This window comes from Sturnus vulgaris, chromosome 18 (assembly GCF_052056855.1).
Source record: "Sturnus vulgaris isolate bStuVul1 chromosome 18, bStuVul1.hap1, whole genome shotgun sequence".
Taxonomy (NCBI): domain Eukaryota; kingdom Metazoa; phylum Chordata; class Aves; order Passeriformes; family Sturnidae; genus Sturnus; species Sturnus vulgaris.
The window spans coordinates 3,153,823-3,179,720 of NC_142260.1; the positions used below are offsets into that span (position 1 = coordinate 3,153,823).

At 43.3% G+C, this 25,898-nt stretch overlaps 1 protein-coding gene across 4 annotated transcripts in view; it reads right to left on the reverse strand.

Moving 5' to 3' along the window:
- Positions 1-319: 319 nt before the first annotated feature.
- SCUBE2 (signal peptide, CUB domain and EGF like domain containing 2) overlaps positions 320-25,898 on the reverse strand; it is a 40,313-nt gene continuing 14,734 nt past the window's right edge. For 3 of the 4 annotated variants that reach the window (XM_088175299.1, XM_088175300.1, XM_088175301.1), the window contains exons 9-22: positions 24,910-25,032; positions 23,260-23,376; positions 20,840-20,962; positions 20,260-20,376; positions 19,593-19,679; positions 18,800-18,904; positions 17,766-17,921; positions 17,260-17,457; positions 8,370-8,537; positions 7,044-7,205; positions 6,142-6,339; positions 5,401-5,553; positions 4,344-4,423; positions 320-3,688 (exon numbers count right to left, since the gene is read on the reverse strand). In XM_088175299.1, the coding sequence (XP_088031425.1) occupies positions 3,536-3,688; positions 4,344-4,423; positions 5,401-5,553; positions 6,142-6,339; positions 7,044-7,205; positions 8,370-8,537; positions 17,260-17,457; positions 17,766-17,921; positions 18,800-18,904; positions 19,593-19,679; positions 20,260-20,376; positions 20,840-20,962; positions 23,260-23,376; positions 24,910-25,032 (1,940 nt within the window). In that variant the 3' untranslated portion in view covers positions 320-3,535. The remainder of the gene's footprint in view (positions 3,689-4,343; positions 4,424-5,400; positions 5,554-6,141; positions 6,340-7,043; positions 7,206-8,369; positions 8,538-17,259; positions 17,458-17,765; positions 17,922-18,799; positions 18,905-19,592; positions 19,680-20,259; positions 20,377-20,839; positions 20,963-23,259; positions 23,377-24,909; positions 25,033-25,898) is intronic. The other variant, XM_088175302.1, reaches the window with a different exon arrangement.

The following is a 25,898-nucleotide window of genomic DNA, read 5'->3' on the forward strand; positions in this document are numbered from 1 at the left end:
TTTATGCAGCTTGTTACAACAGATCATTGACTCAAGCTCATCATATAGGAGATAATTTTAGAATAACTTTTAGAATTAATACCGGGATAATTCTTGTATTTTACTTGCCAGAATTATGTGCACCACCAAATATGTGAAGAATTGTATCTTTATGCATATAGATGCAGACTAATAATATATTACATGAAACAGAATGCTGTTGTAAGCAGATGTTCCCAGGATAAAGTGTACCTGATGTGCAAAAACTTGTCAAACAACCATTAAATTTTTCAAAGCTATTATTTAGCACAGAAAGATAACTAAAAATATTACCCAAAAATTTCATGCAGCTAAAAGTTCACTGGTTTATTTCTCTTATCAAGAGTAACAGTCTGAATCATTTTACATTAATTTACAATCATCAAAAAGTTCCTTATGCTTATCTCACGTAGGTGACATTGAGTCATCCAGTTAGCACTAATTATTTATTATTCCAAAAATCAAATCTTGTTTTATAAGGTTAAACATTTTTTGAATCATTTGTTGCCAAAACACATCAAGTCTACAACCACACAGAAAGTAGAAACTGAAATTTCTACAGAGCCACTACCATCACTATGAAGACACAATGCCAAGTGTTTACAACATTCTGTAAGTTATCAATTCTCCCAGCATTCAAGGTAGCAAAAATTCCCTCTTCACTTTTTACTGTGCAGACAGGAATTTCAGTAAAAGGGGAAATTTTGATCCATCATGTCAGATCAAGGGTAACAGAAGTGCTTCTGAGCCGTTTGCTGTTTAAGCAGGAAAGGAACGGGGCTGTGGAACAATGGGGATTGCTCTCTGAGGAAGGGCAGGTCCTCTCCTCACCTCAGACCGTGCCCACCCCTCTCCTCCCAGCAGTGGGAATGGCCTGTGCTCACTGTGGGGCAGGAGAAGCAAAGCTGGGATGGCTGTGGGTCCCAGGCAGCTGTGCACAGCTGGCACAGCAGGACTGGGGGAGCAGGTGCAGTGGGATAAACCCAGAGTACAGGTCAGTGCACAGAGCCCAATCCCACCATCAGAAACATCTGGACGTCTCACAGCTTTGGCTGCCTCGAGCCCTGCTTGACACCAGCCACTGGCACGTGTGTCCCTGAGCTGTGCACACCTGCAGCCCCCCGGGCAGGGGGCACAGCCACACCTGCCCTGTTTTCCCTTGGCTCTGAGCATGCAGCCCCTCTCTGGCAGCAAAGCCCCTGCGCTGGGCTTGGCCCAGAGGCTGGCACACCATGGCCCTGTCCCCACAGTGCCCAGCACCAGAGCAGGGCTGCAGCACCTCCAGAGTGCCCAGAGCCACGCAGGGGTGGCTGGTGGCTCGCTGGGGTCGCTGGCACACTGCATCTGGCATGGGGCTAGGGGCTGGGCAGCCACGGGGAAACTCTCTGGAAATACCTCCCTGGGCTCTGTCCAGGACGGCATGGATGCTGCAGAGCCTCTCAGCCGCCTTCCTGCTCTTTTGGCATTGCTCAGCCATCGCCCTCCCCAGGCACGCTGCTCTGTGCCCTCTGCCACACAGCCCTGTCCCCTGTCCCCACAGGGACCCTGCTCAGGAGGAAGCAGAGCTGCCAGGAGCACACAGGGAGCTGTGTCCCTTCCCCTCTGCTCTGCCAGCTCTCTGTGCCTCGCTGCTCTTGCTGCAGGCTGCTCCTGGAGTGGGCACTCCCTGCCCTGCCACAGACACCCCCCAGCTCTGCTGGAGCCCCAGAGCAGCTGGGAGGCACAGCTCTCCCTCCTGGCAGCAGCACAAACCATTTCCCACCTCTGGCCAGGCCTGGCAACATCTCCCCAGCAGCACCACACAGCCCCATCCTGAGAGGCTCTGCTCCCCAGCCATCATCCCTCCAAGGATCCCACCATGGCCAAGATGTGTCCCTGCCCCACACACACCGTGGCACAGCAGCTCAGCAAGGCTGAGGCAGGAGCAGCCCTTGGCTCCCAACAGTGCAGGGAGGAGATTCAGAGCCCGGCTCTTGGTGAGGGTTTCCTCTGTCCCCCTGTGGACACGGTGTTATTCACATACAGCAGTTAAATACCACATGGCAATGCCATGAGACCCAGCAGGTCTGACTCCACACCCTGGGAAATTTGTCCTGGCTACCCTGTGAAATGTGAGCACCGTTCCTAAGATGGCACAGAGAGGGAGTTTGGTGCCCACTGCACCCCTTGGCATGGCCAGTGACCAAAAGACAGAAGTCATGAGTCCATTTCCAAATGGATGGGACTGTGGCTATCTCCCTTCAAAGCACAAGGTCCTCAAGGTACATTACTCTGAGAGAATGGGTTGTGTGGCCAGAGGAGATGTAAGTGTGGACAGAATATCACTGAGACAACATTTTGATCAACTCAGATTTCCTTACAGGCCCTCTCAGAATAGCCTGGTCTCCAATAGGAAACACAGCCTGAGGAGAAGGACACAGAGCCTGGGAATCCTGAGGAACAATTTGCCTTAGACAACTTTTTTGGCCACAGTCTGGCTCAATTGTTGTACCTCTCCTTCTCTCCAGCCAGACAAGGAAAGCAGCTCTTCTCTGCTCAACAAGGCCATTGCAAGGTGCTCAGAAAAGGTAGAGAATGTAACAACTGAGGCTCATACAAGAACCTTATTCATCTTTAAACAGTGTTGTACCAAGAGCATCATCTATGCAAAGCCTGCATTTAAAATGGGGCTTCTGTGTTTACCTGCAGCTGCTCAGAGGACAGAATTTTACACAACTTGGAAGATGCCTTTGGCTGTCCCAGGCCTATGCACAGGGACAACGCTGGGATTTAGGAAATAATCTGTTCTAACAGTTGCAGACAGCCCAAAATGGAAATGTCCAGTGGGTCAGGGCCTGTTTTCCATTGCTGTGGTGCCCACAGTTTATTCTGGTATCATTCCATGTAAGCCAATAGGTCACTAGCATGGACACCTGAACATTGAAGCTGGTATTCAACCCTTTGCTCCATGCCACATGTAGTTCAGGGAAAAACTGCACTTTGTGCAGCTCTTGGCCTCACTGGTTTGAATTTAAACCTTAATGTCAACCTTAGCTCTGAGTTTCCTGTGTAGCAAATGTTAAGAGAGACATCAATCCTGTTCTCACTTTCAGTGAGACCAAACATGAACCCAGCTTTGTTGAGGTAACATGCATTAAAGGCAGCCCAGGGTTCATCCCAAACCACACTACTTAGCCTGTCTGTCCTCATTAACTTTTAGAGGTGCTGATGAAGCAACGGGGCAGAGCTCTACAAACTTCTGCTTGGCACCATTCAGTTACAGAAATCATGGGCAGTCTCCAATTCTGGCACTGTGAAGTATCCTTTGGTACCCAAAAGGTATTATCTGGAAAGGAATCAAAATTCTGTTCACCAAAATATTTATATGAGCTGAGAAAGCCAAACTCTGCCAAGAACGGAGCTGGCGAGCTTCCCTGGAGTGTCTCTGCCAAGTGTGTAAAACACAGAAAGCAGCCCCACCTCCCACAGCCCCTCTGTGCATGTCCAGGGCTGCTTTAGCTTGTCAGTACAGTGCCAATTATTTGTAAGGCCTCAAAAATCTGGAAACTTTGGAGCGCAGCAGCCGGATGAAGGATCTCGGGAACATCTCTCTTGACTCTTGGGCTGTGTATTTGAAGTAGTTCTGTGGATGTGCCAGCACGTCAAACAATGCTTTTATCAGCTTCTTGTCCTGGGAAAAGGGAAGCAGATTTTATAGTAGCTCCACAGAGGAGTTATTGTCAGTATTATCAAAGTTTAATGCCTGCCTAACTCAAAAAATATTATGGGCATTTTATTTTTCAAGTGTGTCAGGGGCTTAGAAATGTAACAGAGCAAGGCTAACTTTCAGGCTCCTGGAAAGTCACTGGTGTTCCACATTAGCAGCTCCAGAATTTCTTCCCTCCTCATACATCCAAGAACAGCAAAGCAGTAAACAAACCATAAAACAAACACACACTTGAGCTGATATCCAGCAAAGCAAAGGCATGCACTCAACTTGCCTGTGGAAGTCCCCTAAGCAAGGTCAGAGAAATCCACAAAGAGATTTCTTTCACCCAGGGAGGAAAAGCCTTTGCTAATCCACAGGCTACAAGGAGCAGCACAAAGTGATTTCCCAATAAATTAATTTCCCTGGTAGTTCTGATCCACCTTCAATCCCCTGAGCAAAGAGTGCCTTATCCACTGCTCTGCACCACCAGGATCTGCTGATTTTCCCCATTTCCCTGAGGCAGCATATGTCTGGTGCACCAAGGAACAAGACCTGATGCAGTGCAGGACACAAACTCACTCTCACCAAATTATATAATTTCCAATCAAAACCAACGTGTCTAGTGGAAGGAATGTACCTTAAGTATTTCTTGATGATTTTCAGATGCATAAAGTCTGCCATCCCGAACAATGTCCTCTATTAGCTCCTGGTAATCCTCTGTGGGGAATGCACAAGAGAGGAATTTGCAGGTTCACTTCACTGACAGCCTCAATACACATGGAAGCCCTGCCCTCAGAAGAACCAGCAGTACTTGGCCCTCACATTAGCAATCAGAAAATATTCCAAACACTTTTCTTCTTATTATGAGAGCAGTGTGCTCTGCTGAGCTGCTCAGCATCAATCTGTCAAAAGCAAAGGAAATCATAAAGCACCCAAGGCTGGAGTGCCTACAGTAACCAAGTAACCTGCCTCACACCAGCTGAGCTGCAGGAACCCTTCTGTACACACCCACAACCTCTTACTGCCTTCTTCTTACAGGAAGAAGGAATAAAAAGATTATGTAAGAGGATGCTTTCTTAAAAGTAACCCCCCTGGTCAATCATGACCTGAAAATCTTCAAAAGGAGAGATCTCCTCTGAAAAATTACTTATCCACCACTAGTGAAGCTGTGCAGACCACAGCAGGGATGAGTCCCTCACAATTAATCCAGTGTGAACAGAAAACATAAAATATCACTTCACTTATGCTGAAGTGCAAATCCTCAGCTCCAGTTTCACACCTCGTGATTCTGACAAGGGTGAGGTGAAAATCTTTCCCCTCAAGCTTCTTTTCAATATAGATATTTTGCTGTCTGATTCTAGGTCACAAATGGTAGCAGGAACACTATAAAACACAGGTACTTGGGCTCTACCTAATTCCTAACTGGGGCCACCCGAAGGAAATGGAAAGGCACAGAAGTGCATAAAATGCAGATTCTATCTCTGAGCTCTGTAATTTGCAGGCCAGAGCCCAGAACCTCAATTTTTGTTTGGAAAACACGGTGGCACTCCAAAGGCTGCAGTGCACTGCAGAATTCCTTAAATTATGTTTTTCATGAAGCAGCTCCTGGAAGCAGCTGCTGGAGACACTGCTGGGCTGCCCTGCTGCTTAGGGAGGGGAGCTCTGCACCAGCCCAGCTGCTCACACCCACTCACCATCATAGGTTACATAAGGAACTTGGAATCCCTTGGCACTGTTGCCTTCGTTGGACTTGAACTGGATCCAGAGTTTCTTGGACCTGGAGGTGAAGGCTATGGGGCGCTCGTAGGTCTGGCAGGTCTCGTACGTGGTCACCGAGTTGGAGGAAGCTTTCAAAGCAAGCACACAACAGGCAGGTGTGTGACAATGCTTCCACTGAAGAGCTGCTACAACACGGGCTGAATTACCATGAGATAAATGCTTGCTGGTGTTCAGAAAACTCCTCCAAACGTGGCAGGCCATCAGAGGATGGCAGGCCATCAATGAGGGACTTCTTGGTGAGGGAATATTTTCCCTTTTCCTAAGAAAACAGTCTACTGCTTGAAGGACGTGCCTATACTAGAAACTGAGGTTGTTTTTATCCACACATCAGGCACCTGTAAGGATTAGCAAGCATTTCCTCTTTCCTAACCCAGGCTAGAACTGCTTAGCATAATGCATGACTGGTTAGCTTGAACCACCTACCCCTTAACAATATTTCTCTCAGTTCACTGGCACATCGTGCCCTTGCACCCCTGTTTCACTGAAAACTATGGGGCAGCATAGGATAGAATAGGATTTCTCCATTTGCCATTTAAAGACATTTCTGCTCTTTAGTAGAGGCCAGGCAGGCTACATTGAGTTTCTGCAAACAGCAATGCCTGTGAGAGCCCTGTGCTGCCCACTGAGACATGCCTCAGTGGCTGTTTCAGACTCACAGCTTTTCCTCATCACCAGGTAGTCTCCACACTCGTCCTCTATGGGCAGGAATATTTCTGGAACCACGATCAGGATGCGGCGCTTTGGAGGTGGGTTGATATTCCAGGTGCACTCAGTGTTTGCAGGGTAGTCCCCAGGGTAGTTGGGTGATTCAATATATCCAGTGTAGTCTCCCAGTTCCCCTCCACACTGCCTGTCTGGAAAAGGAGCACAGCATGCAGGACAGGGCAAAGAGAGGTCACCCTGCAGCTCTCCTGCAGTCACCATCAGCTGCACGGGTGACAGACACACATTTTCCTTTCTGCCTCTGCTGCAGGTACAGTTCTCTTTGCCAGCCTCTCACATTTCTGTGTGGGTGTGTTTGCATACCTCTGTGTGTATACAGGCACTCCAGAAGTGGTTCTGAGCAGTCACCTCTCTGCCCTCCATCCTCCCTCTTTAATTCACCCCCAGCTTCCCACACCACAGCTACCATAAATCCAGAACAGTGGCTCCCTCTGTAACTGACTCCTTCAAAGCTTGTTATTAAGAAGAAATGGTTACTAGAGCTATTAAACTTTGTGAGCCAGAGGGAACAAATCAGGGTGCTGAGGACACAAACTCTGCTATATCAAGAGAGAAAAGATTGAATAGCAAGACCCCAAGCAACCCAGCACCAGCTGGCAAAACGAAATCATCACTTTCCCTGACAAGGAGGATGGAACCAGCCTGCAGAAATGATCTCTCACAGACCTCAGTGAGCCATGTGGGGTGAGATGCAGGCAGCAAAAGAGGAGCAACCTCTGCCTTTTCTCCAGTTCCCTGGAGCAAAGCTAAGTTTGGCCCTTAGGGCCACTCCAAATATTAATGTCCCAGTCTTTTTATTTGTAAGAGAGCATCAGAGCCACCTTGCTGTACTTACTTTTGCACTGTGTAATGTTTGTCGAGCCATCAAAATCAGTAGTGGTGTTTCCAGGGCAGGAAATGCAGTAATTTTGTCCAAACTCAGGCTGGTATGTCCCAATTGCACAGCGAATACATCGGTGGGTTGTGGTGTTGTAAAAATGGCCAGGAGAACACTGAACTGGACAGTAATTAAATAATCATGGTTTTAAAAGAATATGCTTTCACACATTTGTGTAAGACCTAGTGTAATTTCAGAAACTGAAATGCCACATTAATAAACTGTGGAGGCAACAAAAAAAGAGGTAATTAAGCAAATTTTAGTTCATCGGGTCATTTTGTGCAAGTTCAAAATTCCCAAATGCAACACTCTAGAGTCTTTCTGTGTAAAAGCAGCAATAAAACTATATAAATAAGCCATGAGGGTAACAAAACTATTTCAGTTTACCAGGTTATTTTGTGCAAGTTGAAAAGATCTACCATCAAATGTAGTTTTCTATGCTGCACAGTTCCTTTCCTCTATTCCTTTTAAGCTCTGCTTACTCCCAAATCATTCTTGCTGAGTTTTGGAAGCTAGCTCAGCCAGGAGTCCAAATCCAAATGCTTCAGATAAGCTCCAAATAGTTCTTGCATCTGTGATTCCACGTCTCATGTGGCCTCTTCCACATGCAAATTCCTGAGCTCTTCATTCCAGTTAATAGAAAGAATTCCTTTAATCTCCACTCCAATTTGAAAACTGAACCTCATTTATAGACTTGTTTTGGTTTATGTTAAATAAAACTGAAATCAGGTCCTCTTATCTTGATCCAGAGTTTTAACATCATTTTTTAGTACTTCAATTGCACAAAATTAAGTATGAATAAACAGTATTTTTGGGTTCAGTGATTCTACACTGAAGGAAACTCTTAGATATCACACTACAACCAGTAATATTAATTCTTCAATGATACTGCTGAATTCTTATAGTATGTTGTAATTTTCAATAAACATATCTTAACTGAAACGAGGGAGATCTCTTATTCCAAACCATTACCAAATGTTTGTATCAGGACTTAATTCTATCCCTCATTTCTGCTCTGCAGCAGCAGATTTCCTGTTAAAGATTTCATCCTCTAGTGATCTATAGAAGTAATTTTCTTTTACCCATGCTGTTGGTAATCAGTTTTAGAAAGAATTGAGGCTTTACTGAATTTCCTCACAGCCAGGCCAGGCCACCCAGCTATGAGATTCCTGGAAGGACTGACCCTCAGAAGGACAAAGAACCTTCTCTGAATGCCCCACTTGAGCAGCAGCATTTCCTTTTGCCTTGGACCAATGCATTTCATCAGCTCCATCCTGGCCTCACCTTTGGTCTCACAGTCCTGAAACAAGGATGCCCCACTGTGCCTTGTGGTTAGACCCCCTCCACAGGGAAAGCAGGACACTCTGCCAGCCTCAGGCTGGTATGTTCCAAGGGGACATGGCACACAGGGCTTGAAGCCATCAGGGGAATATTCACCAGGGGAGCACTGATCTAGGAGAGAAAGAACACACGTTAGAGATGATGTGATACAGATCATCATTATATAGATGATATATAACACACATTATATATGATGATATTATGATTATATGTGTGAGTGAGCCTGCAACCACAGAGAAACTGCTCTCCTTTACTGGGGCAGCTGGAGCCAGAAATGAACCAGGGCTCCAGAAAGGAATGCTGGCAACAGCTACAGCTTAATGTGCAACACCTTCATTGGGCACTGTAAAGCAGGCCCTGATAGGCTGTTGGATCTCAGGGATCTGGAGTTTTTGAGCTTTAGTATAGTGGTGGTTATGGGACAAGATGGAGAATTTTGGGTGGTGTCTTTTTCTTTGTTCTTCTTCCTTCTTCTTCACAGAACTGAGGCAGTAACCTTTGGTTGGTCAGTCTAATGTCACCCTAAGGGTCATGGGAGTCTATTATTGGGTCAAAAGGATAAATAATAGAGGTGTTAAACCTCTATTGGTTTGTAGAGCTTTAAAAGGCCTTGAAGCCTTTTATATATATATATATTTATTATATATTTATATATATATTTGTCCTCAGCTCAGCTGGAGCCATTTTTTCCCACTTCTAGCAAGGAGCTGGAGGTGCTGTTGTACTTTCTGTAATTCTTTGATAAGATATAATAAACATCCAAGCCCAAAAACAAGAAACCATCTCAATCGCCTTTGTAATAATCCTGGCTCAGAGGGAAAACAGATGAGACTGATGACAAACCACTAATAAATGGTGCAAAGCCCAGCATACACCCCCACAGCCTTCTGTTGGAACCCTGAAGCCTGGGAGTTTTGAACTTTCTGTGCTTTCTGACACTGACAACCAGGAGAACACTGCTTTTGACCTGAGGCCTTGGAGAAGGCTTCCAAAATTTGAGTGATGGAGTTAAAAATCACGGGGGTGTAGTTAGAATGGAAGTGTGTGATTTCACATGGTGAAGGGTTTTGAGTTTGGGGTTTTAGAATATAGTAATGGTATGGGACAAGATGGAGGTTCTTGGGCATTGTCTCTTTCTGTCTTCTTCTTCCTTCTTCTTCATGATTTCAGGTTGTAGTTTTTGGTTGGACAGTTGGTGCTGCACAGTGGGTCACAGGAGTTTGGTTATTGGGTCAAAAGTATAAATAATAAAGGTGTTAGCTCTTTATTGGACTGTTTAGTTTTAAAAGACCTTGTAACCAGCTCGATTCAGCTCCATTTTGCTCACTTTTAGCTGGTGGCTGGAAGTGTTGCAGAGCTCTCTGTACTTTAGAAAAGATTTAATAAACAACCAAGCCTGAAACATGAGAAAATTCATCTCCTCCGTGTTTTTAATCCTGACTCTGAGTGAAGAAAATGAAGACAAGCCACTAATTAATGGTGCAGCTAACCCATTTACAGCCTTCAGTGCTAGTGAGCTCTTCTGGGAGCTGGGATGGATTTCACACTTTGGTGCAAGGACACTCAGCCTGTCCAGTGCTCTCTGCTCATCTGTACAGTGCAATTACCTAATGATTATCTCCTCATGCTAGCTAGAGAGCTCTTGAACTCCTCCCAAATGGAATAATTTAGTATTGAACCTAAGATGCCAAAAACGTACTTCCAGATTTCTGTAAGTACTGTAATCTTAATATTATTGAATATTCATATTTCATGACCATTAGCATTACTGGATTGTGTGAAAGGGCAACAACTGATTGTGCAAATTCAGTAAACTAAACATTATGCCTCAAAGACTTTTAATAAAAATAGGCATAAAAACACACAAAAAATGAGGCATAAAACATTATGCCTCAAAGACTTGTAGCAATAAAATACTTGTAGAAATATCCTTGCCATTCCTCTGATACTGGATCTTGGGTAATTTTTATCTGTGCACTGGACTGCTGCATTGTGCATGGTGCACAGACAGCACTAACCCAATCTGACTGATTTTAGTTAATCACACACCTCAGTATGATCTAGCAAGCCCAGCAATATCCATGAGTATCTTCGAAAAGTTCTGGTTTCCAAACTTTTCACAAAAGAACTGGCTTCAGTGCCAGTATTTAATAATTACCCTGCTCTGGAAAGGCACAAAACACTGTTGCAGTTGTTCAGCTGTGCTGAAAAATTCTGTCCTTTTAAGACCTGTTACGATAATAAACTGTTAGTTTTAGTTTATAGCTCCAATAAATCACCCAGTGAATAGCTGTTTTGTTAGGAAGTTAAATTGGCCTTGGCTTCATTTCAGGATATATGACTAACAACAAGCAGGGCATTAACTACCGGTCATGATCAATGATGAAGAGTTTTGTTTATGGCTGATACACCAAGAGGAATAGTTGAGTGTTCCTCCTTAGCTTAAAAATAAAATGCAGCAGGTTAAGCAGTGCTCTGTGGCTGATCAATGAAAGCTTGTGAGGAAGTCTTAGCTCCTGGTTCTAACTTTTTCCACCACACATCACTTCTGCCCTCATAAGGACACACATTCATTTGCTCCCACACTTCTCAAGCCTTTCTCTATTTTATAAACATTCCTAGAGAACACTCATCTCTGTACAATTTGTGCACTTCCACCAACATGAATGAATTCAGGCTTTCATTGCAGCACTCCTAATAAGGTAAGGAAAGAGCACTATTTACAATTCCAGGGCAAGGAAAGACAATTCAGGGTTAGGAAAGGTGATTCTGAGAAGTGCCTACTGAATTCAGAAACCTAGAAGGAATGGAAAGACCTGAGCAGCTCCATGGCTCTGTGGGAAATCAATGCTCTGAGTGGCCTTGCTAGAAATTATCTGTTTTCTGCTCTCTCCCCTTAGCTTGTCTTTTTCCATTCATTTTAATCACATGTCAAGTTTGGGGTGGTTTGGAGTTTTTTTGTTTGTTTCTCTTCTTTTTTGCATTTGGGAAAAGGGGTGTCTCTATTCTGTGTTTTGAACAGAAACACTGACCCTACAAATTCAGTCTTAAAACTGTACTTGAGGTTTCCTAAACTTGCTCAGAGTCCAGCAGAAGAGTAGGAAATCTATCAGAGCCCAAAAGAAACCTGCCCCAGGCAGGAATTAAACCCACAACTTATGTGGAAATGTTGCATTTGAGAACTTATCCCATCAGATCTCTCTTGACAGCTTTACCATCTGCATCTTGCTTACCTTGAAACCACATGTTGTGAAAATTGTGGAGCTCCCTGTGGAATACAACTGAGTTAACCTAAATCTTCTTGGGTTATTTAGCAAAGTGCCTAATTCTTGAAAACTTGCATTGAGGAAGTAAACTTTAAAAAACCTCCTCAGACATCACTGAGATTCTCAATCTGGGCAAAAGGAAAACTTTTCCATTAAATCTGAACCATTTGAGTTGAGTACTTCCTTCTGATTTTCCTAAGAATTGGCAACAACAGAAAGAAAAAAGTTTATCCAGCTACCATCACTGCAGCACTGTAACAGGGTGTTCAAAACCAGCTGAAAAAAGCTCTGACTTCTGAGACACACCAAACACTTCGGGCTTTGATTGATCCTATGTGCATTTGAGAAAAGAGGTCAGTACACCCACATACAGATTTTGCTATTTGCAGTCTAGCAAGTACTCAATATTCAATGCAAATATTAGAATTACTCCAGTTTTAATGCCTCAAACTCATGAATATATCTGTTTCTTCACATGACTACATCAAATCAAGCTTTTCACAGTGGTACAAGTGTCCAGACAGTTCTATCCATAAACACATTCCCTGTAAACTGCTCCCAGTTCATCTTCCACCTAGAAATGTTTCAAACTGGCCACTCATCCAGCCCCACTGGAGCACAGAGCTGAGGAAAGCCTGTTTAGAAGCTCACAGCATTCACAGGGACCCAGTTTAGCATAACAAATAGTGTTAGCTTCAATTATAGCAACATTAATAATAGGGGCATTATTTCAACACAGAAATCATCCCACAGAACTCCACAGGACTGTGCACAAAGTTAGGATGAACCTCCTCTTAAAAAAAAAAGCCCAACAAAATTAACAAAAATCCACAAGGAATACCTCTATGAAGTTAAACTTTTCCAGGGATTTGCTTAGAGAAAACAAGTACAGAAGTTTATGAGCTTCATTTTTCAAAACCAGAAACTGCACGCACCCGACATGTGGGAAATACCCAGTCAAAACCAGATCTGAAGATTTGCAAATAATGACATTAAACCACAATTCCACTGGCTGGTTTTGCTCTTTTTTTTTCAGAACCTTGATTGTTTTTCTCCAAATGAACAAAAGAAACAATTGCCTCTAGTAGACTTCATTTGTGCAGCCATTTCTTTGTTTATCTTCAATACCCATTAAAAACCTGGTCTTGAGTCTCATGCAGCTGTTTTAAAGAGGGGGAAAAAAAGTGAAAGCTTTTCTGATGCAAAAACAAGAAGCAAAGGGGGGTGGGGGGGAAGAGAGGGGCCCACAGGGAATCAGGATTAACAGTTACAAAGACATTTAAAGGCTCTTCTCCTCTTTTGAACACATTAGCCTTTGAGCATTTGCTCCTATAGACAAATGCTGTAGTATCTCAGGGGCTGAGAAGGTGAACCTCATAAAGGAGGTCATGATCCACCAATTCACCATTTTCTTAAGAATGATGCCTTGACTTTATAAGGAAAATCAGCAACAAGTGATGCAAATTGATTCTGAAGCGGCATCCTTTAAGTTATTGTGTTTTAGCAGGTCACACATTTAGGTCACATGAGATGGTAACCCATTCTGAGGATTTATGTGTTGAATCTATGATTTTCAGGGCAAGCAGGTTAGCAGGAAAAATAGCACTCTTTTTCCCCATTTGATAATTCATTTCTTCCTCTTGAATATTCATGAAATTGTAAAAAAAAAAACCAAAAAACAAACAGCAACAGTTGTGTAACACAAATATTAATTATAACAACTGTAAAGGCAAGCAGCACTTTGCTTTTCCTTTTAGATACTCTCTCATACTTTTATAATGCCACTATCATAGCACATCCAAACCTTTGAGATGTGGCTCATCATTTTGGATGAAATGCTTTTATCTCCTTTGCATGCTCTCAGCTGAGGGGACAAGGCTGCTGAATGCTGAGCAATGAAATGCACTGACACCTCCTACACAAGATGAAGCTGCTCATCACTTACATCAGAGCAGTGCCTGTGCCAGTGCTGCTCATGCCTGCTGTTCTCTGAAGTGACAGCTCTTTGGGGGAATCCACTTTGCAGCTACTGTGGAGCAAGGACATGCTGTCATGTCCTTTTTTCTGCATCCATTTCAGGAAATGGTAATTCTCAGTGCCTCCTTCCACCTCTGAAAGTACTGGTGTGTCCAACACAAAAAAAACAAACAAACAAACAAACAAACAAACAAACAAAAACAAACAAATGGAGCAGGCAAGGTGTACTTTTGATGCCGTGGGATGTGATCAAGGTGTGCCAGTTTTAAGCAGTGGAAGAGCAGCTAAGTTGTTTGCTGTTTGAACTTATTTTCTTTCAATACAGAGGTTTCTGGTAAATCACTTACTGCAAAGGAATTGGTAGTATTTAACCAGTTGGTCTTTGGCTGTCAAATCTCTCTGAAGTCAAGCTCACACTGCAGAAGGAACTCTGGTAGCCAGGCTAGTGAGTGAAGCTGCATTCTCCCCGAGACAAATCTCCCTCAGGGAAGCATGCAGCATTTCCAGCATGCTCAGAGGGTTCACACCCTGATGCACTGACATTCCAAAATGAATATTTATTACCTTGAGATCTACTTCAATGCAGGAAAATCACACTCCTGCTAAGAGAATCCAGTTCTCTGGGCAGGTTGATGAAAGTTCCATTTTGCCATATGCATTTCATGTGATATCCATGATTATGATTATCATTTTTATCACTGGTTTCTCCTTGGATGCCATACTCAGGATTTTATGGGATTAACCAACATGAGCCAGTGCTGAATGGGCTCATCATAGATACAGAGCTCACACATAACAAGGTAGAAAAATGCAATATTTGAGCCTTTAAAGCATCAGAAAATCCCCAACAGAACTGTACAATAAACAGCAAAGTTGAAATAAACTACACTACTCCTTGGAATCAGCAGTGAATTCCCTTTTACCACCAGTAGCTGTTTAAAGAACAGCAGGCCCACAAGTGCAAGCATCCAGCATATTAATAATGATAGAATAATCTGGAGACCACATGCAATTTGTTCCTGGTGCCTTTCTAAAGCTTTTCTTCTGCACTGTGCCCCACTCAAGACCGTAGGAGTTAAGACAGAAAAATCAGGGATAGAACTACCTCACCAGAAGTGTGAAAACAAATGAAACTTATCTTGCTGCTGCAATTGCAGGCCAGTTACCCAGCAGAAAAGTCAGAGCAGGAGTCGGACTGGACTTTCCCTCTGACACTGCTCAAATATCAATAATGCTTCAGACAGTGCTGTGCCAGGAGAATTCTACCACTGGAAGAGGACCAGCACAAAACCCTCTGAATAAACAAAACTGTATCTAACCTAGCCATACTCCAAGTACTTGAAAACAATGAACTAAAACCTGCACTTCACTCAGTAACTGCATCAAGGAAGACTTGTAAGTCCCTTTGACTTGCTTTGTTCCCTCACTGCTCCCTACTCCTCTGGCCAGACTGAGCAAAATCCTTTTGCCAAAGTCCTTTGCTGTCCAGAGGCCACATCCACCAGCTGCACTGAATCCATCTGCTGACCAGTATCTCTTCCTGTGGAGCCACTTTCTCCCCAGAACCACTTGGTAAGCAGACCCCAAATCCCATCCAGAAGTTCCCAAGCAGCTCTACAAAACAATTACATCAAAACAAAGGAACAAAAACCAAAACACCCTCTCCCACACAGATCCCTGAACGAGCTTCTTGCCTTTCTTCACACTATTCCCACTCTATTCTCCTCTCCCCAGCGTGTTTCTCAGCTCCCTCTGATTGGCAGTGCAAGCAGCAGCCCCCAGTCTTACCTTAACCATTCACCCTGGGACAATCAGCTTTTTCTAAGGAAATGAGGCGTTCCTAACAGCACTGTGTGTACTTTTATGTCCTCTCAGCAACAGGGAGCTGCCTGCCCAGCTCCCACCAGCCTGACAAGTGATGTAGGGAGTTTTCAAAGATACTAATTTTCTGTCCATATAATGAAATCTACACTACTGATGGAAGTGCAAGGAGAGAGATCTAAACATCCGTGTAAGTGAAAAACTGCGGTGCGAGTTCCACCTCCCGTTTGATCACAGCAAATCTACACAAGGGAATGGTCTGAATAATTCAGCTGAAGAAAGGAAGGTTCATTTAGTGATTGCACCTTGTTAGGCATGAGTAAATAATCAAACCATCAGGCATGAGACACACGGGGTCATTCCACTGCTCACAGCAGCACCTGTCAGGGTGTCCAGAACAAACCATGGCACCAATGCAGCCACACAAGAGGCCTGACTTCTATAAATTGTTGTTCAAAACCTTTGTCTTCACATGCTCAGTCATTCTGTTTTAAACATGGACAAACTGTTTGTGCTCATCACACCAAAGAGCTTCCCAGGCAGGTATTGCCCAAAAAATTCCCTTTCCTCTCTGAACTAGCACAGAAATGCCACTCATGCTTCTCATTTGTGCTGCGACATTAAACTGGTTCTGCAGCTACCTAAAAAATATTGTGTTTCTTTTCTGTTCCTATTTCCAATTGTAATACACATTGCCTTCTCCACCTGCAACATTTTTAGCTTGCTCATTGCTGTTTTTTCCAGATGAAATCACAAATATTTTCAGTCATACTGTGTTCTGTACAATTGGACTGACAGATTTTTTTCAAAGCCTTCCTCTAGCATCCCACAAAATAGCTTGAAAATATCCTTGTAAACTCATCTTGGTGAACACTCCAAAATTTTTCAGATTTATTGCAATGTTCCAAGAATAAAAAAAAAAGAACTCTTACAGCTTTTTCCGAGATTTCCTGACTAATTCCCTGCTTGCTTGCACAGATGTTTTAAACGATTTGTCTGTTCTACGAACCCAAGTTTTTCTAGAGTTAGCAAAACTGGATTGGAAAATCTATTCTTAGGCCAACTGCTGGTGCTGGAAGACATAGTAATTTAATGTGACAAGCATTTTAAAGGCTTGCTGATTCACAATCCACCTACACGCTGCCTGCCCCGTGCAGCCTGAATCAGCCGTCACGGTTGTTAGGTCTCTGTTAAGATGTAACATCTGACCCCTCTCCTTAACTTTTGTGCTTTGGAAGCATTTACTATGGACTGCATAATGGTGGTGCCCTCCAGTGCCATGATAATTAAGACTTTTCTCAGTGATGGCCTATAAACTCTCCCTGAATTTATAACTCTGTCATGAAGATACTCTGGGACTCTGAGCTTAGGAAAGGGAACGTGACTGTATCAAATCCTGAGCAGTCTTTTCCTCGGGATGAGGGAGAGGTGAGAGGTGCACAAGCTCAGGAACACAACATTACACTGAATATTAAATATAGTCTTAAAAGTAACATTAGTGATGTCAAGGCTGCTGGTGCCTGATGTCATTCCCAGGATTTTTGCCTCCGAGCTTATTGCAGGCTGTACATCAGCTGCAGCTCAGCCCTTCTTCTCCTCTGTACCACAACAACTGCTGACAATAAACTCGGTGAGAGAATTTCAGCAGCACTGAGACCACTCCCCACCTCTGCCCACCCAAGCCTCCTCTGTCCTGGACAAGTGAGCCACGATCCCCCCGAGCTGAGCAAAGCCCGCGGTGCTCCATCCCCGACTCCCTCCTGACTCACCACATCTGGGATGCAGCTGTCCCACAGCACAGGACTGCTGTGGCTCCGATGGCCTGGGAGCCTTCCTGGCCACCTCGTGGTCCGTGCCGGAGAGGCGGACACGGAACTGGTCCCTGCTGACGGTTCTGCGCAGGGTCCGGATGGTTTTACGGAACCGCTTCTCCGTTTTCTTGCGCGCACAGCGCACGTCGCACGAGTCTGCAAAGCAGCAGCGGCGGAGCCCGCTGTAAGTGCCCTGAACCCCAGCCCGTTCCCAACACCAACCAACTCAGACCACTGAGAAAACACCTGGGAACAAATCTGAAATCCTCAAGGGTAAATACACCGGGCAGCTCTTTGAAGCCGTGCCCGTCTCTCACTCTTTCTGAAGAGGTTAAATTAATTTTCAAAACAGGAGATACTTTTTCTCATCATTGTGCATACAGACAGAAGTGGAAAAAATACAGAAATTAAGGAGCAAATGGCAAGAAGCTTCAAACCGCACCTGGAATTATTTTCCAACCAACCTGTCACCTCCTTGCGGCTCGTTTCAAGCTCAAAGTCCGCAGTGATAAAAATCTCTCTAGTCGCTGTCAGTCTACTGAGGGCTCCATGGACTTTCTTGCCAGAGCTGCATGTTAGGTTTACATAGTGGAAGCTCTCCATGACTGAGTTTTGTCTCTCTGTATGAACAAAATCAAAGGAAGCAAAAGCTTGGCCAGCTCTGTTATTGAACATTCGCCAGTGCTCAGTGTCACCATGAAGAGTTAAAGAGGAGCAAACCATCACCTCCACGTGCCAATAGAAGAAGAGTTTGGCCAGCCTCTCACCTGGTGCACCCTCACACAGAGTCGTGACCATTCTCATGGCTTCAGTGAGAAAATAAGGTTTAGATAAAGGAAACACCCAGAATAAGCTCTGGTTCTGGAGTGCATTACTTGTCACTGAGCATTCAGCACAGTTTCTCACTGTTACTCTGCTAAGGACAAACAATCAGACACACTGATTCGTCATATTGTTTAATGACTCCTTTCTCCATTTTTTTCCCCTTTTTTTTTAAAGGACTCCTCCTCATTTTCTGCTGACTTTGTAAATTCACAGGCTATTCTTTCTGCTTTGGAACAGATGGAAGAGCTGACCTCACTGCATCCATCTGGGGCTGCTGAAGTATGAAAAGAAGACAAGAGAAAAGAGGAATAACCCTTTGACAATGGAGTCAGCATAAAAGGTCAGGAGATTCTTCAATGAGGCATCAGACAGTAAGGAGCAGGTGAGAAAGGAAAGAAGATAAAAAGAGGAAGAAATGGAAGGAATCAAATTAACAAAAAAAATGGTTGATTTTACTGACAATTTATGGCTTTCCTAGCAAGACTGTGAGGATGCCACAAGGAAATCCTGGGATCTGAAATAACTTTTGCAAGAGCCATGGCCAAGCAGGAAGAATGAAGAACAGAAGGCCTTCAGTTCTCTATGCTTTTCTTGTGGTGCACTTCATATCTGGAAAGCACTTCACCTCTGAGCTATGGCTCTAACCTGCTTACCTGCATTTTTATACTCATACCTGGTGTCATCTGCTCCAGACCTTCTTGAAACATCTCAGTCTTTTTCAAACTACATTTTCCTTCATTTAATTTAAAGGTTACGCTTATCTTGATGGCTGAAGCATCTTCAGGAAGAAACAATGACAATTTATTTTTTTAAAAGGATTAGAAAATTGAGATAGCCCTAATATCACACCATAATGATGACAACAAAAATTGTGCTGATATGATCATCACAGAAAACCTAATGAGATGCCAAAACCCTCTTTCTGTGAAGCTGGTTCACAACTGGAATTAGGATGAAGTGTAGTACATTTTATTAGCAAAAAAAAATTAGAAAGAGAGAAGGAGAAAGGAGATCAAGGTCAGATCTACTATTGGGTGAATCAAATAAGGGCGAGCTGAAATCAAAGGAGATACTCCAAATCATTGTAGAAAGTAGTTTATGTCAATGGCTGCAAATGCTTTCTAAACTTTACTGTCCAACAGCTCAACTTAAACACATTGTATGTTGCCAACACTGTCCAGGTTTGGATGAATAAAAAGAGACATAAGTCCTGGTCTAAGCAATTACTTAGAGTCCACTTAGATCACTACTGATCTTTTTCTTAATTTTTAAGTCTCAGATTGAATGAAGTGGATGAAGCAGCACAAGGGGAATTTTCTGTGGTAATCACAAAAAACAGTCATGAGGAAGAGGAAATAAAAAAGAGATAGATTATAAGGGGGAGGAAAAAGTCAACAGAAATACCTTTGTTTCACAGTTATCAATGAAAATAAATCAAACAATGTAACAGTAAATGTGGTGATTACCCAGCCAGCTGGAAGCGTTTGCATTTTGCTGCTTTTTCTTAAGCTGAGAGGACCTGCCACAGGTGAGGGTGTAGGCATCTTGTGTTCCTAACAGACAGACAGACAGTAAAGACACAGGCACAGTGCACACACTGAGGACTCCTCTAGCATAAAACATGGTTTACACCCATTAATTGCCATCAACACACCATGGTGTTGACAAAATACTCCACATTAGAGCTTGTCTCTTCCTAAGCCACTCAAAGGATTCAGGAGGAGAAAGAACATCATTCCCTAAGCACCAGGCATGTCCTGTGGGATGGAGGGGCTGTGTGCCCAAAATCTCAGACCCCACGCAGGGCTGGAATGCCTTTGCCCCATTCACCAGTGCCTCTCAGGGCCAATTAAGGAATGGCCCAGGGAGCACAGAGAATTCTTCCCTGTCCTCCCCAGCTTCAAAAAGAGACTTGTTGTGAGAAGGGAATCTGTGGGTAGAGTGGTTATAAAAGACAAGGAAAGAGGGGCTTTCCTGGACGCTGTCAGGGATATAGCCCTTTATTATCTGCAGTGAAAGAGCAAAGATCTCTGTTTACTGACTGCTCCTTGGGGCTTTCCTGAGAGTTAGGAGGTTGGCCACCCTTACACTCTGTACAGAATCACGTGCTCAGTTTTGTTAGGTCTGACTTACCAGAGAATACCTGGACATCTGGAGAGCAGCTCAAAAAGCATCTATCACTCCCACCACTCTTAATGCAGTGCAGCAGTACCTTGGGTGACACATTATCAGACAAGGGATCTTTTGTCTCTAAATAGGATAAAACAAACACTCACAGAATTAAAACATCTACCTTCACCCTACCAATAAATCAGCATGCAGCTGCTTTTGTAGCTGGTACCTGAGAGCACCCATGCATATGCTGTTTAGACAGAAAATTCAAGCCAAATAAAATCACACCACAAAAGTGATTTCCTTTATCGTGAGCAAACCTTCTCATGCAGAGGAACAAAAAGAAATAGAAGAATGAGCTAGATAAAAGCACAGGAAAGAAAGCATCAAAATCCCTCAAAGTATCTCCTGTTTTTGGGGTTGGTTTTGTTTGTTTTGATGAGTTTCAACATCACTACCATCATGCCTCGCTAAAAATTAAAGCAGAATACCAGGAACAATGACTCATACCACTTAACTGGACAGACCATCAAATTTGACTGCAACCATATGGCCCCACCAGACACATCAGGAGCAGAAATGTATTTATTAGACACCTTACCAACACAGTCCTTTTTATTCCAGTGTAGCTTGTAGTTAGAGTGACACAGGCATTCGTAGTCTCCCAGTGTGTTCACACACAGCTGCTGGCAGCCACCATTGTTGATGCTACATTCATTAATATCTACAGGGGAAAGGTAAAGATACCTTTTAAAAGTTGCTCTTCCCAAAGTTATGCACTCTAACTCCACTAGGTAAATGTGGACACAAATACTGCTCAGTAGGGTTTTGAAAAGACTTCAGGAATGCTACCTAGACCTACCTTGAAATAGTTTGTCTTCATGGAAATCCTTTGAAAAATGTCAAACAGACCAAATACTGGTGGCTCATAATTAAACAATATTCAGCCTCAGCAATATGATAACAAATCAACTCTAAGAAGAGCAGATCAAGTCAAATCTGTATTGCACTGTGTCTGGTTAATTGATATTTCTATTTTTAAATGAAGACAGAGAATATGGGCAGGATTCATTCTCCTCCAAAGTGCTCTGATAGATGCAACCACTGTGGAACACTTTGGATCTGTGGGCAAACATTGTGTCCTCCTTGTCTCTTTTGGCCAATTTTGGAGCCTTGTCCCACCCAATAAATGCCAGTAGAAGGAGAAATTACTGGCAACACAACACATGCTTCCTCTGGTGCAAACTTGCATGCTGATGCAGAATGCAGCATTCAGCAGTGCTGCATGCCAGGGGTCAGCACTGGGGCCAATGCAATTTATCCTCTCCATTAAACCTGGATGGTGGGACAAGAGTTCACCCACAGCAAGTCACAGATGAGACAAAACTGGGAGGAGTGGCTGATGCACCAGATGGTTCTGCCACTATTCAGGGGGACCTTGACTGCCTGGAGAAATGGGTCAATAGGAATCTTATGAATTTCAACAAAGGAAAATGCAAAGGTCTCTGTCTTTGCTGCTCAGATCCACCCTCAGGAGGGCTTCACTTCTTTCCCATAACTTTATGGCAGTTGTACATAAACCCAGAAAGCTGCCATCAAGAAACCTGTTGAAAGTCCCATAAAGTTTGTGCATCTGAGGCTGCCTCCTTCCACACATACTTATCTCAATGCTGGTAAATTCTTGCCACTGCTGTCCCCAGACCAGGTACCCTCTAAGTAACAACTGGTTAGAAAACACTATGAAACACATTACAAAGCCAGAGTGATTTGGGAGGAGAATATGTTTTTAACAGAATCAAGGCAGCAGGGATAGGAATGAACAGCAGAGGAATAATGGAGAAAGAAAGCAACACCTTAAACTGGTACTGTTGCCTAAAATACCACAAAATCAGCCCAAATCTTTGGTTTTCATTGGCCTTTTCTTAGGATGCCAGCCTCTTCTCTCCAACACTTACTGACTTCTTCCACAGAGGTCAGAGGGTGTATTCTCAGTATTCTACCAGCTCTGACCAGCCTGTGATTGCCAGTAAATGAGGAACTTAATGTGCTATGAGAATTAACATCTTCTGCATGGGGGTATGACAAGAAAAGGCCAATTAGCAGCCAACAGCAAAATTACAGCTCCTTTTCCTCACTGGTAGCCAAAAGAGATTGAATTAATGCAGAGGAATTAATCAGAAGTCGTCTTTTACTAAGTAGAGCACATGACAGTGTTATTCCTTATCCAGGTAAGTTCCCATGTTCATCAGGATAAAACACAGTGATGCTGTAGCCCTGTAATCTTATTTGCAGAATTTCTAGAGGCAGAGGGGAGAATAAACAGGCACACAGAGATTTCTGAATTGTTATCTCCTACTGTGCTCATTCTGCCTCAGAAATAAACAGGTCTCACTCAGAATAAAGTAAATTTTGAAGTCAGTAAGGTCTTGCCTAAAGCTTATATAAAACAAGTTTGATTCCATTTAATGTCCCAGTTATTCATGTTTCTTCATGTTAATTCTGGGAATTTGTTACATGTCGAGCTTCTATGAACAACTTTCTCTTTCCTTGAGCTGCTCTTGTAGGAAAGCCATAAAAATTTAAGAGTATTAATCTTGGCCCATGTAAAGTAGTACTACATCAGCTAAATTCCAACCTGCATCACAGGAGGATCTGACATGTGCACAAGAGCAGCCTGCAGAACCATAATCCTCAGTCATTCAGAGCTTCCTGTTCTTCAAGTCCTACTCCACTGACTTTTCACTGAAGTAAATGACTCTTCAGCATGTGAAAACTATTGAATTATGGACTCAGAAACAAGCCAGTTACAGATCCCTTTTGCATGCACAGTGTAAAGGCAAAAATCACTTGAGCAAAGACAGAAACAAGCGGGACCAGCTTCTATTTTTTTTCTACGCCTCACTATCACAGCAAGGGCTAAAATTCATTCCTCAGGGTGCCTGTGTCTGCATCAGTTCGTGTCCTGCAGGGCCAGTGGCAGCATCCCTGTGCCACAGGGGCTGTGGGGTGTCTGTCACTCACCTCCACAGTGTGTGAAGCCATACAGGGCGTACCCCTTGTTGCAAGAGCACTCGAAGGAGCCGGGGTGGTTGATGCAGGTGTGGTCGCACGCCCGCTCGAAGGAGCACTCGTCGATGTCTGCAAGGTTCAAAGAGAGGCATCAGAACCTGGCACGGAGCCCCAGCACAGCCCAGCGACTGCAGGGACCTGCAGGTTTGTGTCAGCTTAGCAGGTTCTCTCATGGAACATAATGAAATGAGAGTTTTTAAGAAGAGCGCTTAGTTTGCCAACCAAGATTTCCCTTGGCAAGCGCAAAAAATGCTGTCACGTTTTTACAATGATGTTTAAATCAAATTATTGCTCTTCTGCGGGAGAAGAAAACTGCTGACAAAACTCTTATTTCATTAGGATTACTCTGCACAGAAATGAAGTCTACAAAGGGAAGAATTGCCTTTGTATTTTTCTCCCTAAATGAAGCTCTATATGAATAAACAGTGCCTGATTTAAACCTGCTGAAAATCACAGTGTGCTCTGAGAATGAACACTCATTATACCATCAAAAGTACCTAAAATTTCTGTGCTAGTACATTTTGCATGCCAGGCAAGGATGCTGCAAGACACAAAAAATGTTCACATCAACTTCTCTAGCACTTTTCATCAGTCTTTTTCCTTGGGCTTTGGCATGCAGCATGATATCACTTTTGAAACAGTCTAGGGAAAGCAACAGAAGTGACAGGGGCCAAAGGGAGATGCAAGTCTTTAAGATACATTCACAAACAGATTTCATTAAAACAAAACCCCCAAACTATCTTGAAAATCAGATGTTTATACAATAAGTTTTTCCATATAAATAGCTGTCCTTCTTTGCCTATTTATAAAGGATAAGAATACACCAAAAAAAACAGGTGAAAATTATCTTCTCTTGGTCAATTCAGTTTTCTGAAATTCACCTTTAATGTCAGCTGGTTGCCTAGGAAATCACATAATTCACCATTTGGCTGACTGAATTGACATTGTTTCATCCTGTTGCTTTTCCACAACCACAGACCATTTCGATCTTCTCATTTTTTTGTGCATTTGAGCAGCTTAAATAGGATTGCTAAATCTATATGTACAAACCACTGTACAGCAAAGCAAATATGCTTTGTAGGTCTACCAGGAGAAACCCATGTCACCCTCAATAGCAAATGCTCCATGGTGTTTTAAGGAACAGAGATTCCAGTCTGTCTACAGACTATAATTTCATAGATCACATTATATATCTTTTTCCTTTGATTACGAGCTCATGCCAATTAATAACCTATTAAGAAAAAACAGTTTCACTGCAGTAGTGAATCAGTCAAAGATGGAGAGAGAGACGTTGCCTAATTTTCCCTGTAAATTATTTTAAGATCATTAAGGCGGGGGGAAGCATTAACCTTATAGGGAGTTTTTTAATATGATGCTGTCTCTGTCCCTTCCAGATAATAACTCACTGTGCCATTAAACTTATCTCCTACAATAGCATCAAGCCAACTGCATTAACTCAACAGCTGTTTCAGAAGAAAAAAATCCAAACTGAGGAAGGGAAATTATTCTGGAGTCCATTATCACTTCATCATTGTAGTAGATGTCCAAGCCACGCTGATTTGTCCTACTTCTGTTGTACCATTGTCTCTCCAGTGCACATACCTTGACAGGACTTCTCATCTGTTAATAATTTAAATCCTTTTCTGCAGCTGCAATCAAAACTGCCAACAGTGTTTTTACAGAAATGATCACAGCCTCCATTATTGGACTGGCATTCATCAATATCTGTAACAACAACAAAAAAAAATAAAAAGGCTTCAGCAAATAAACACAAAGCTTCAGCACTCAACCTCCTCTCACTGCCAGATTCAGAAAATAATCACATCCAGTCAGTTGGAGGAGCCCAGAAACAAAATCTAGTGAGACTACCACAAATTGTAAGGAAGATCAGATCCAACTCTTCAGAATGATCCAGCCCACTCAGCCCCAGGACAGTGTTATTTGCTCTCATTTCATATATTGCTGTCAGTTGCATTTGGGTAATGCATTCATAAAAGACCATTCCCTAAGTTCTGTTTGGAAACACTTTGACTCCAAGGCTCTCTAAGAGGTTTTAGTATTTTAAACATTCTCTCCATTTCCTTTTAGTAAGCCCTGCAGAAATCTCAGACAGAGCCTTCCTGAACTGCTCTGTCCTTTTCATGGCAATATTAGAATGAGGCCTTTATCTAATATTAATTGACTCAGGCTTGGGGATTTCATCATTTTTGCTGAGCAGAACAGTGTTAAAATCTAATTACTGGAAAAGCAATATAATCTACAGCCTAACCGTGCCTTTGCTCCTCGCCAGAGCTCTCATTAGAGCTGCTTGGAGCAGTGCATATTTATAAAACACATCCCTGTTCACACACTGATATTTTTCTTACTTCTGCTCTAATGCCCAGCTGGCTGTGGGTAGCACAGCAGGCTATTGGAGTGGATACCTGTGAGCACCCCCACACCTGCTGGCCTCTGCCAGTGCTGACTTCTGCTTGTTTTAGCTCTCCCAAACCTGATCTCTGAAAAACGAGGCACAGGAGGTGGAAGTGGAGAGCAGGAGGGCAGACAAGAAGAGATTTTCTGCACATGATACACCTGATATAAAGGAACCC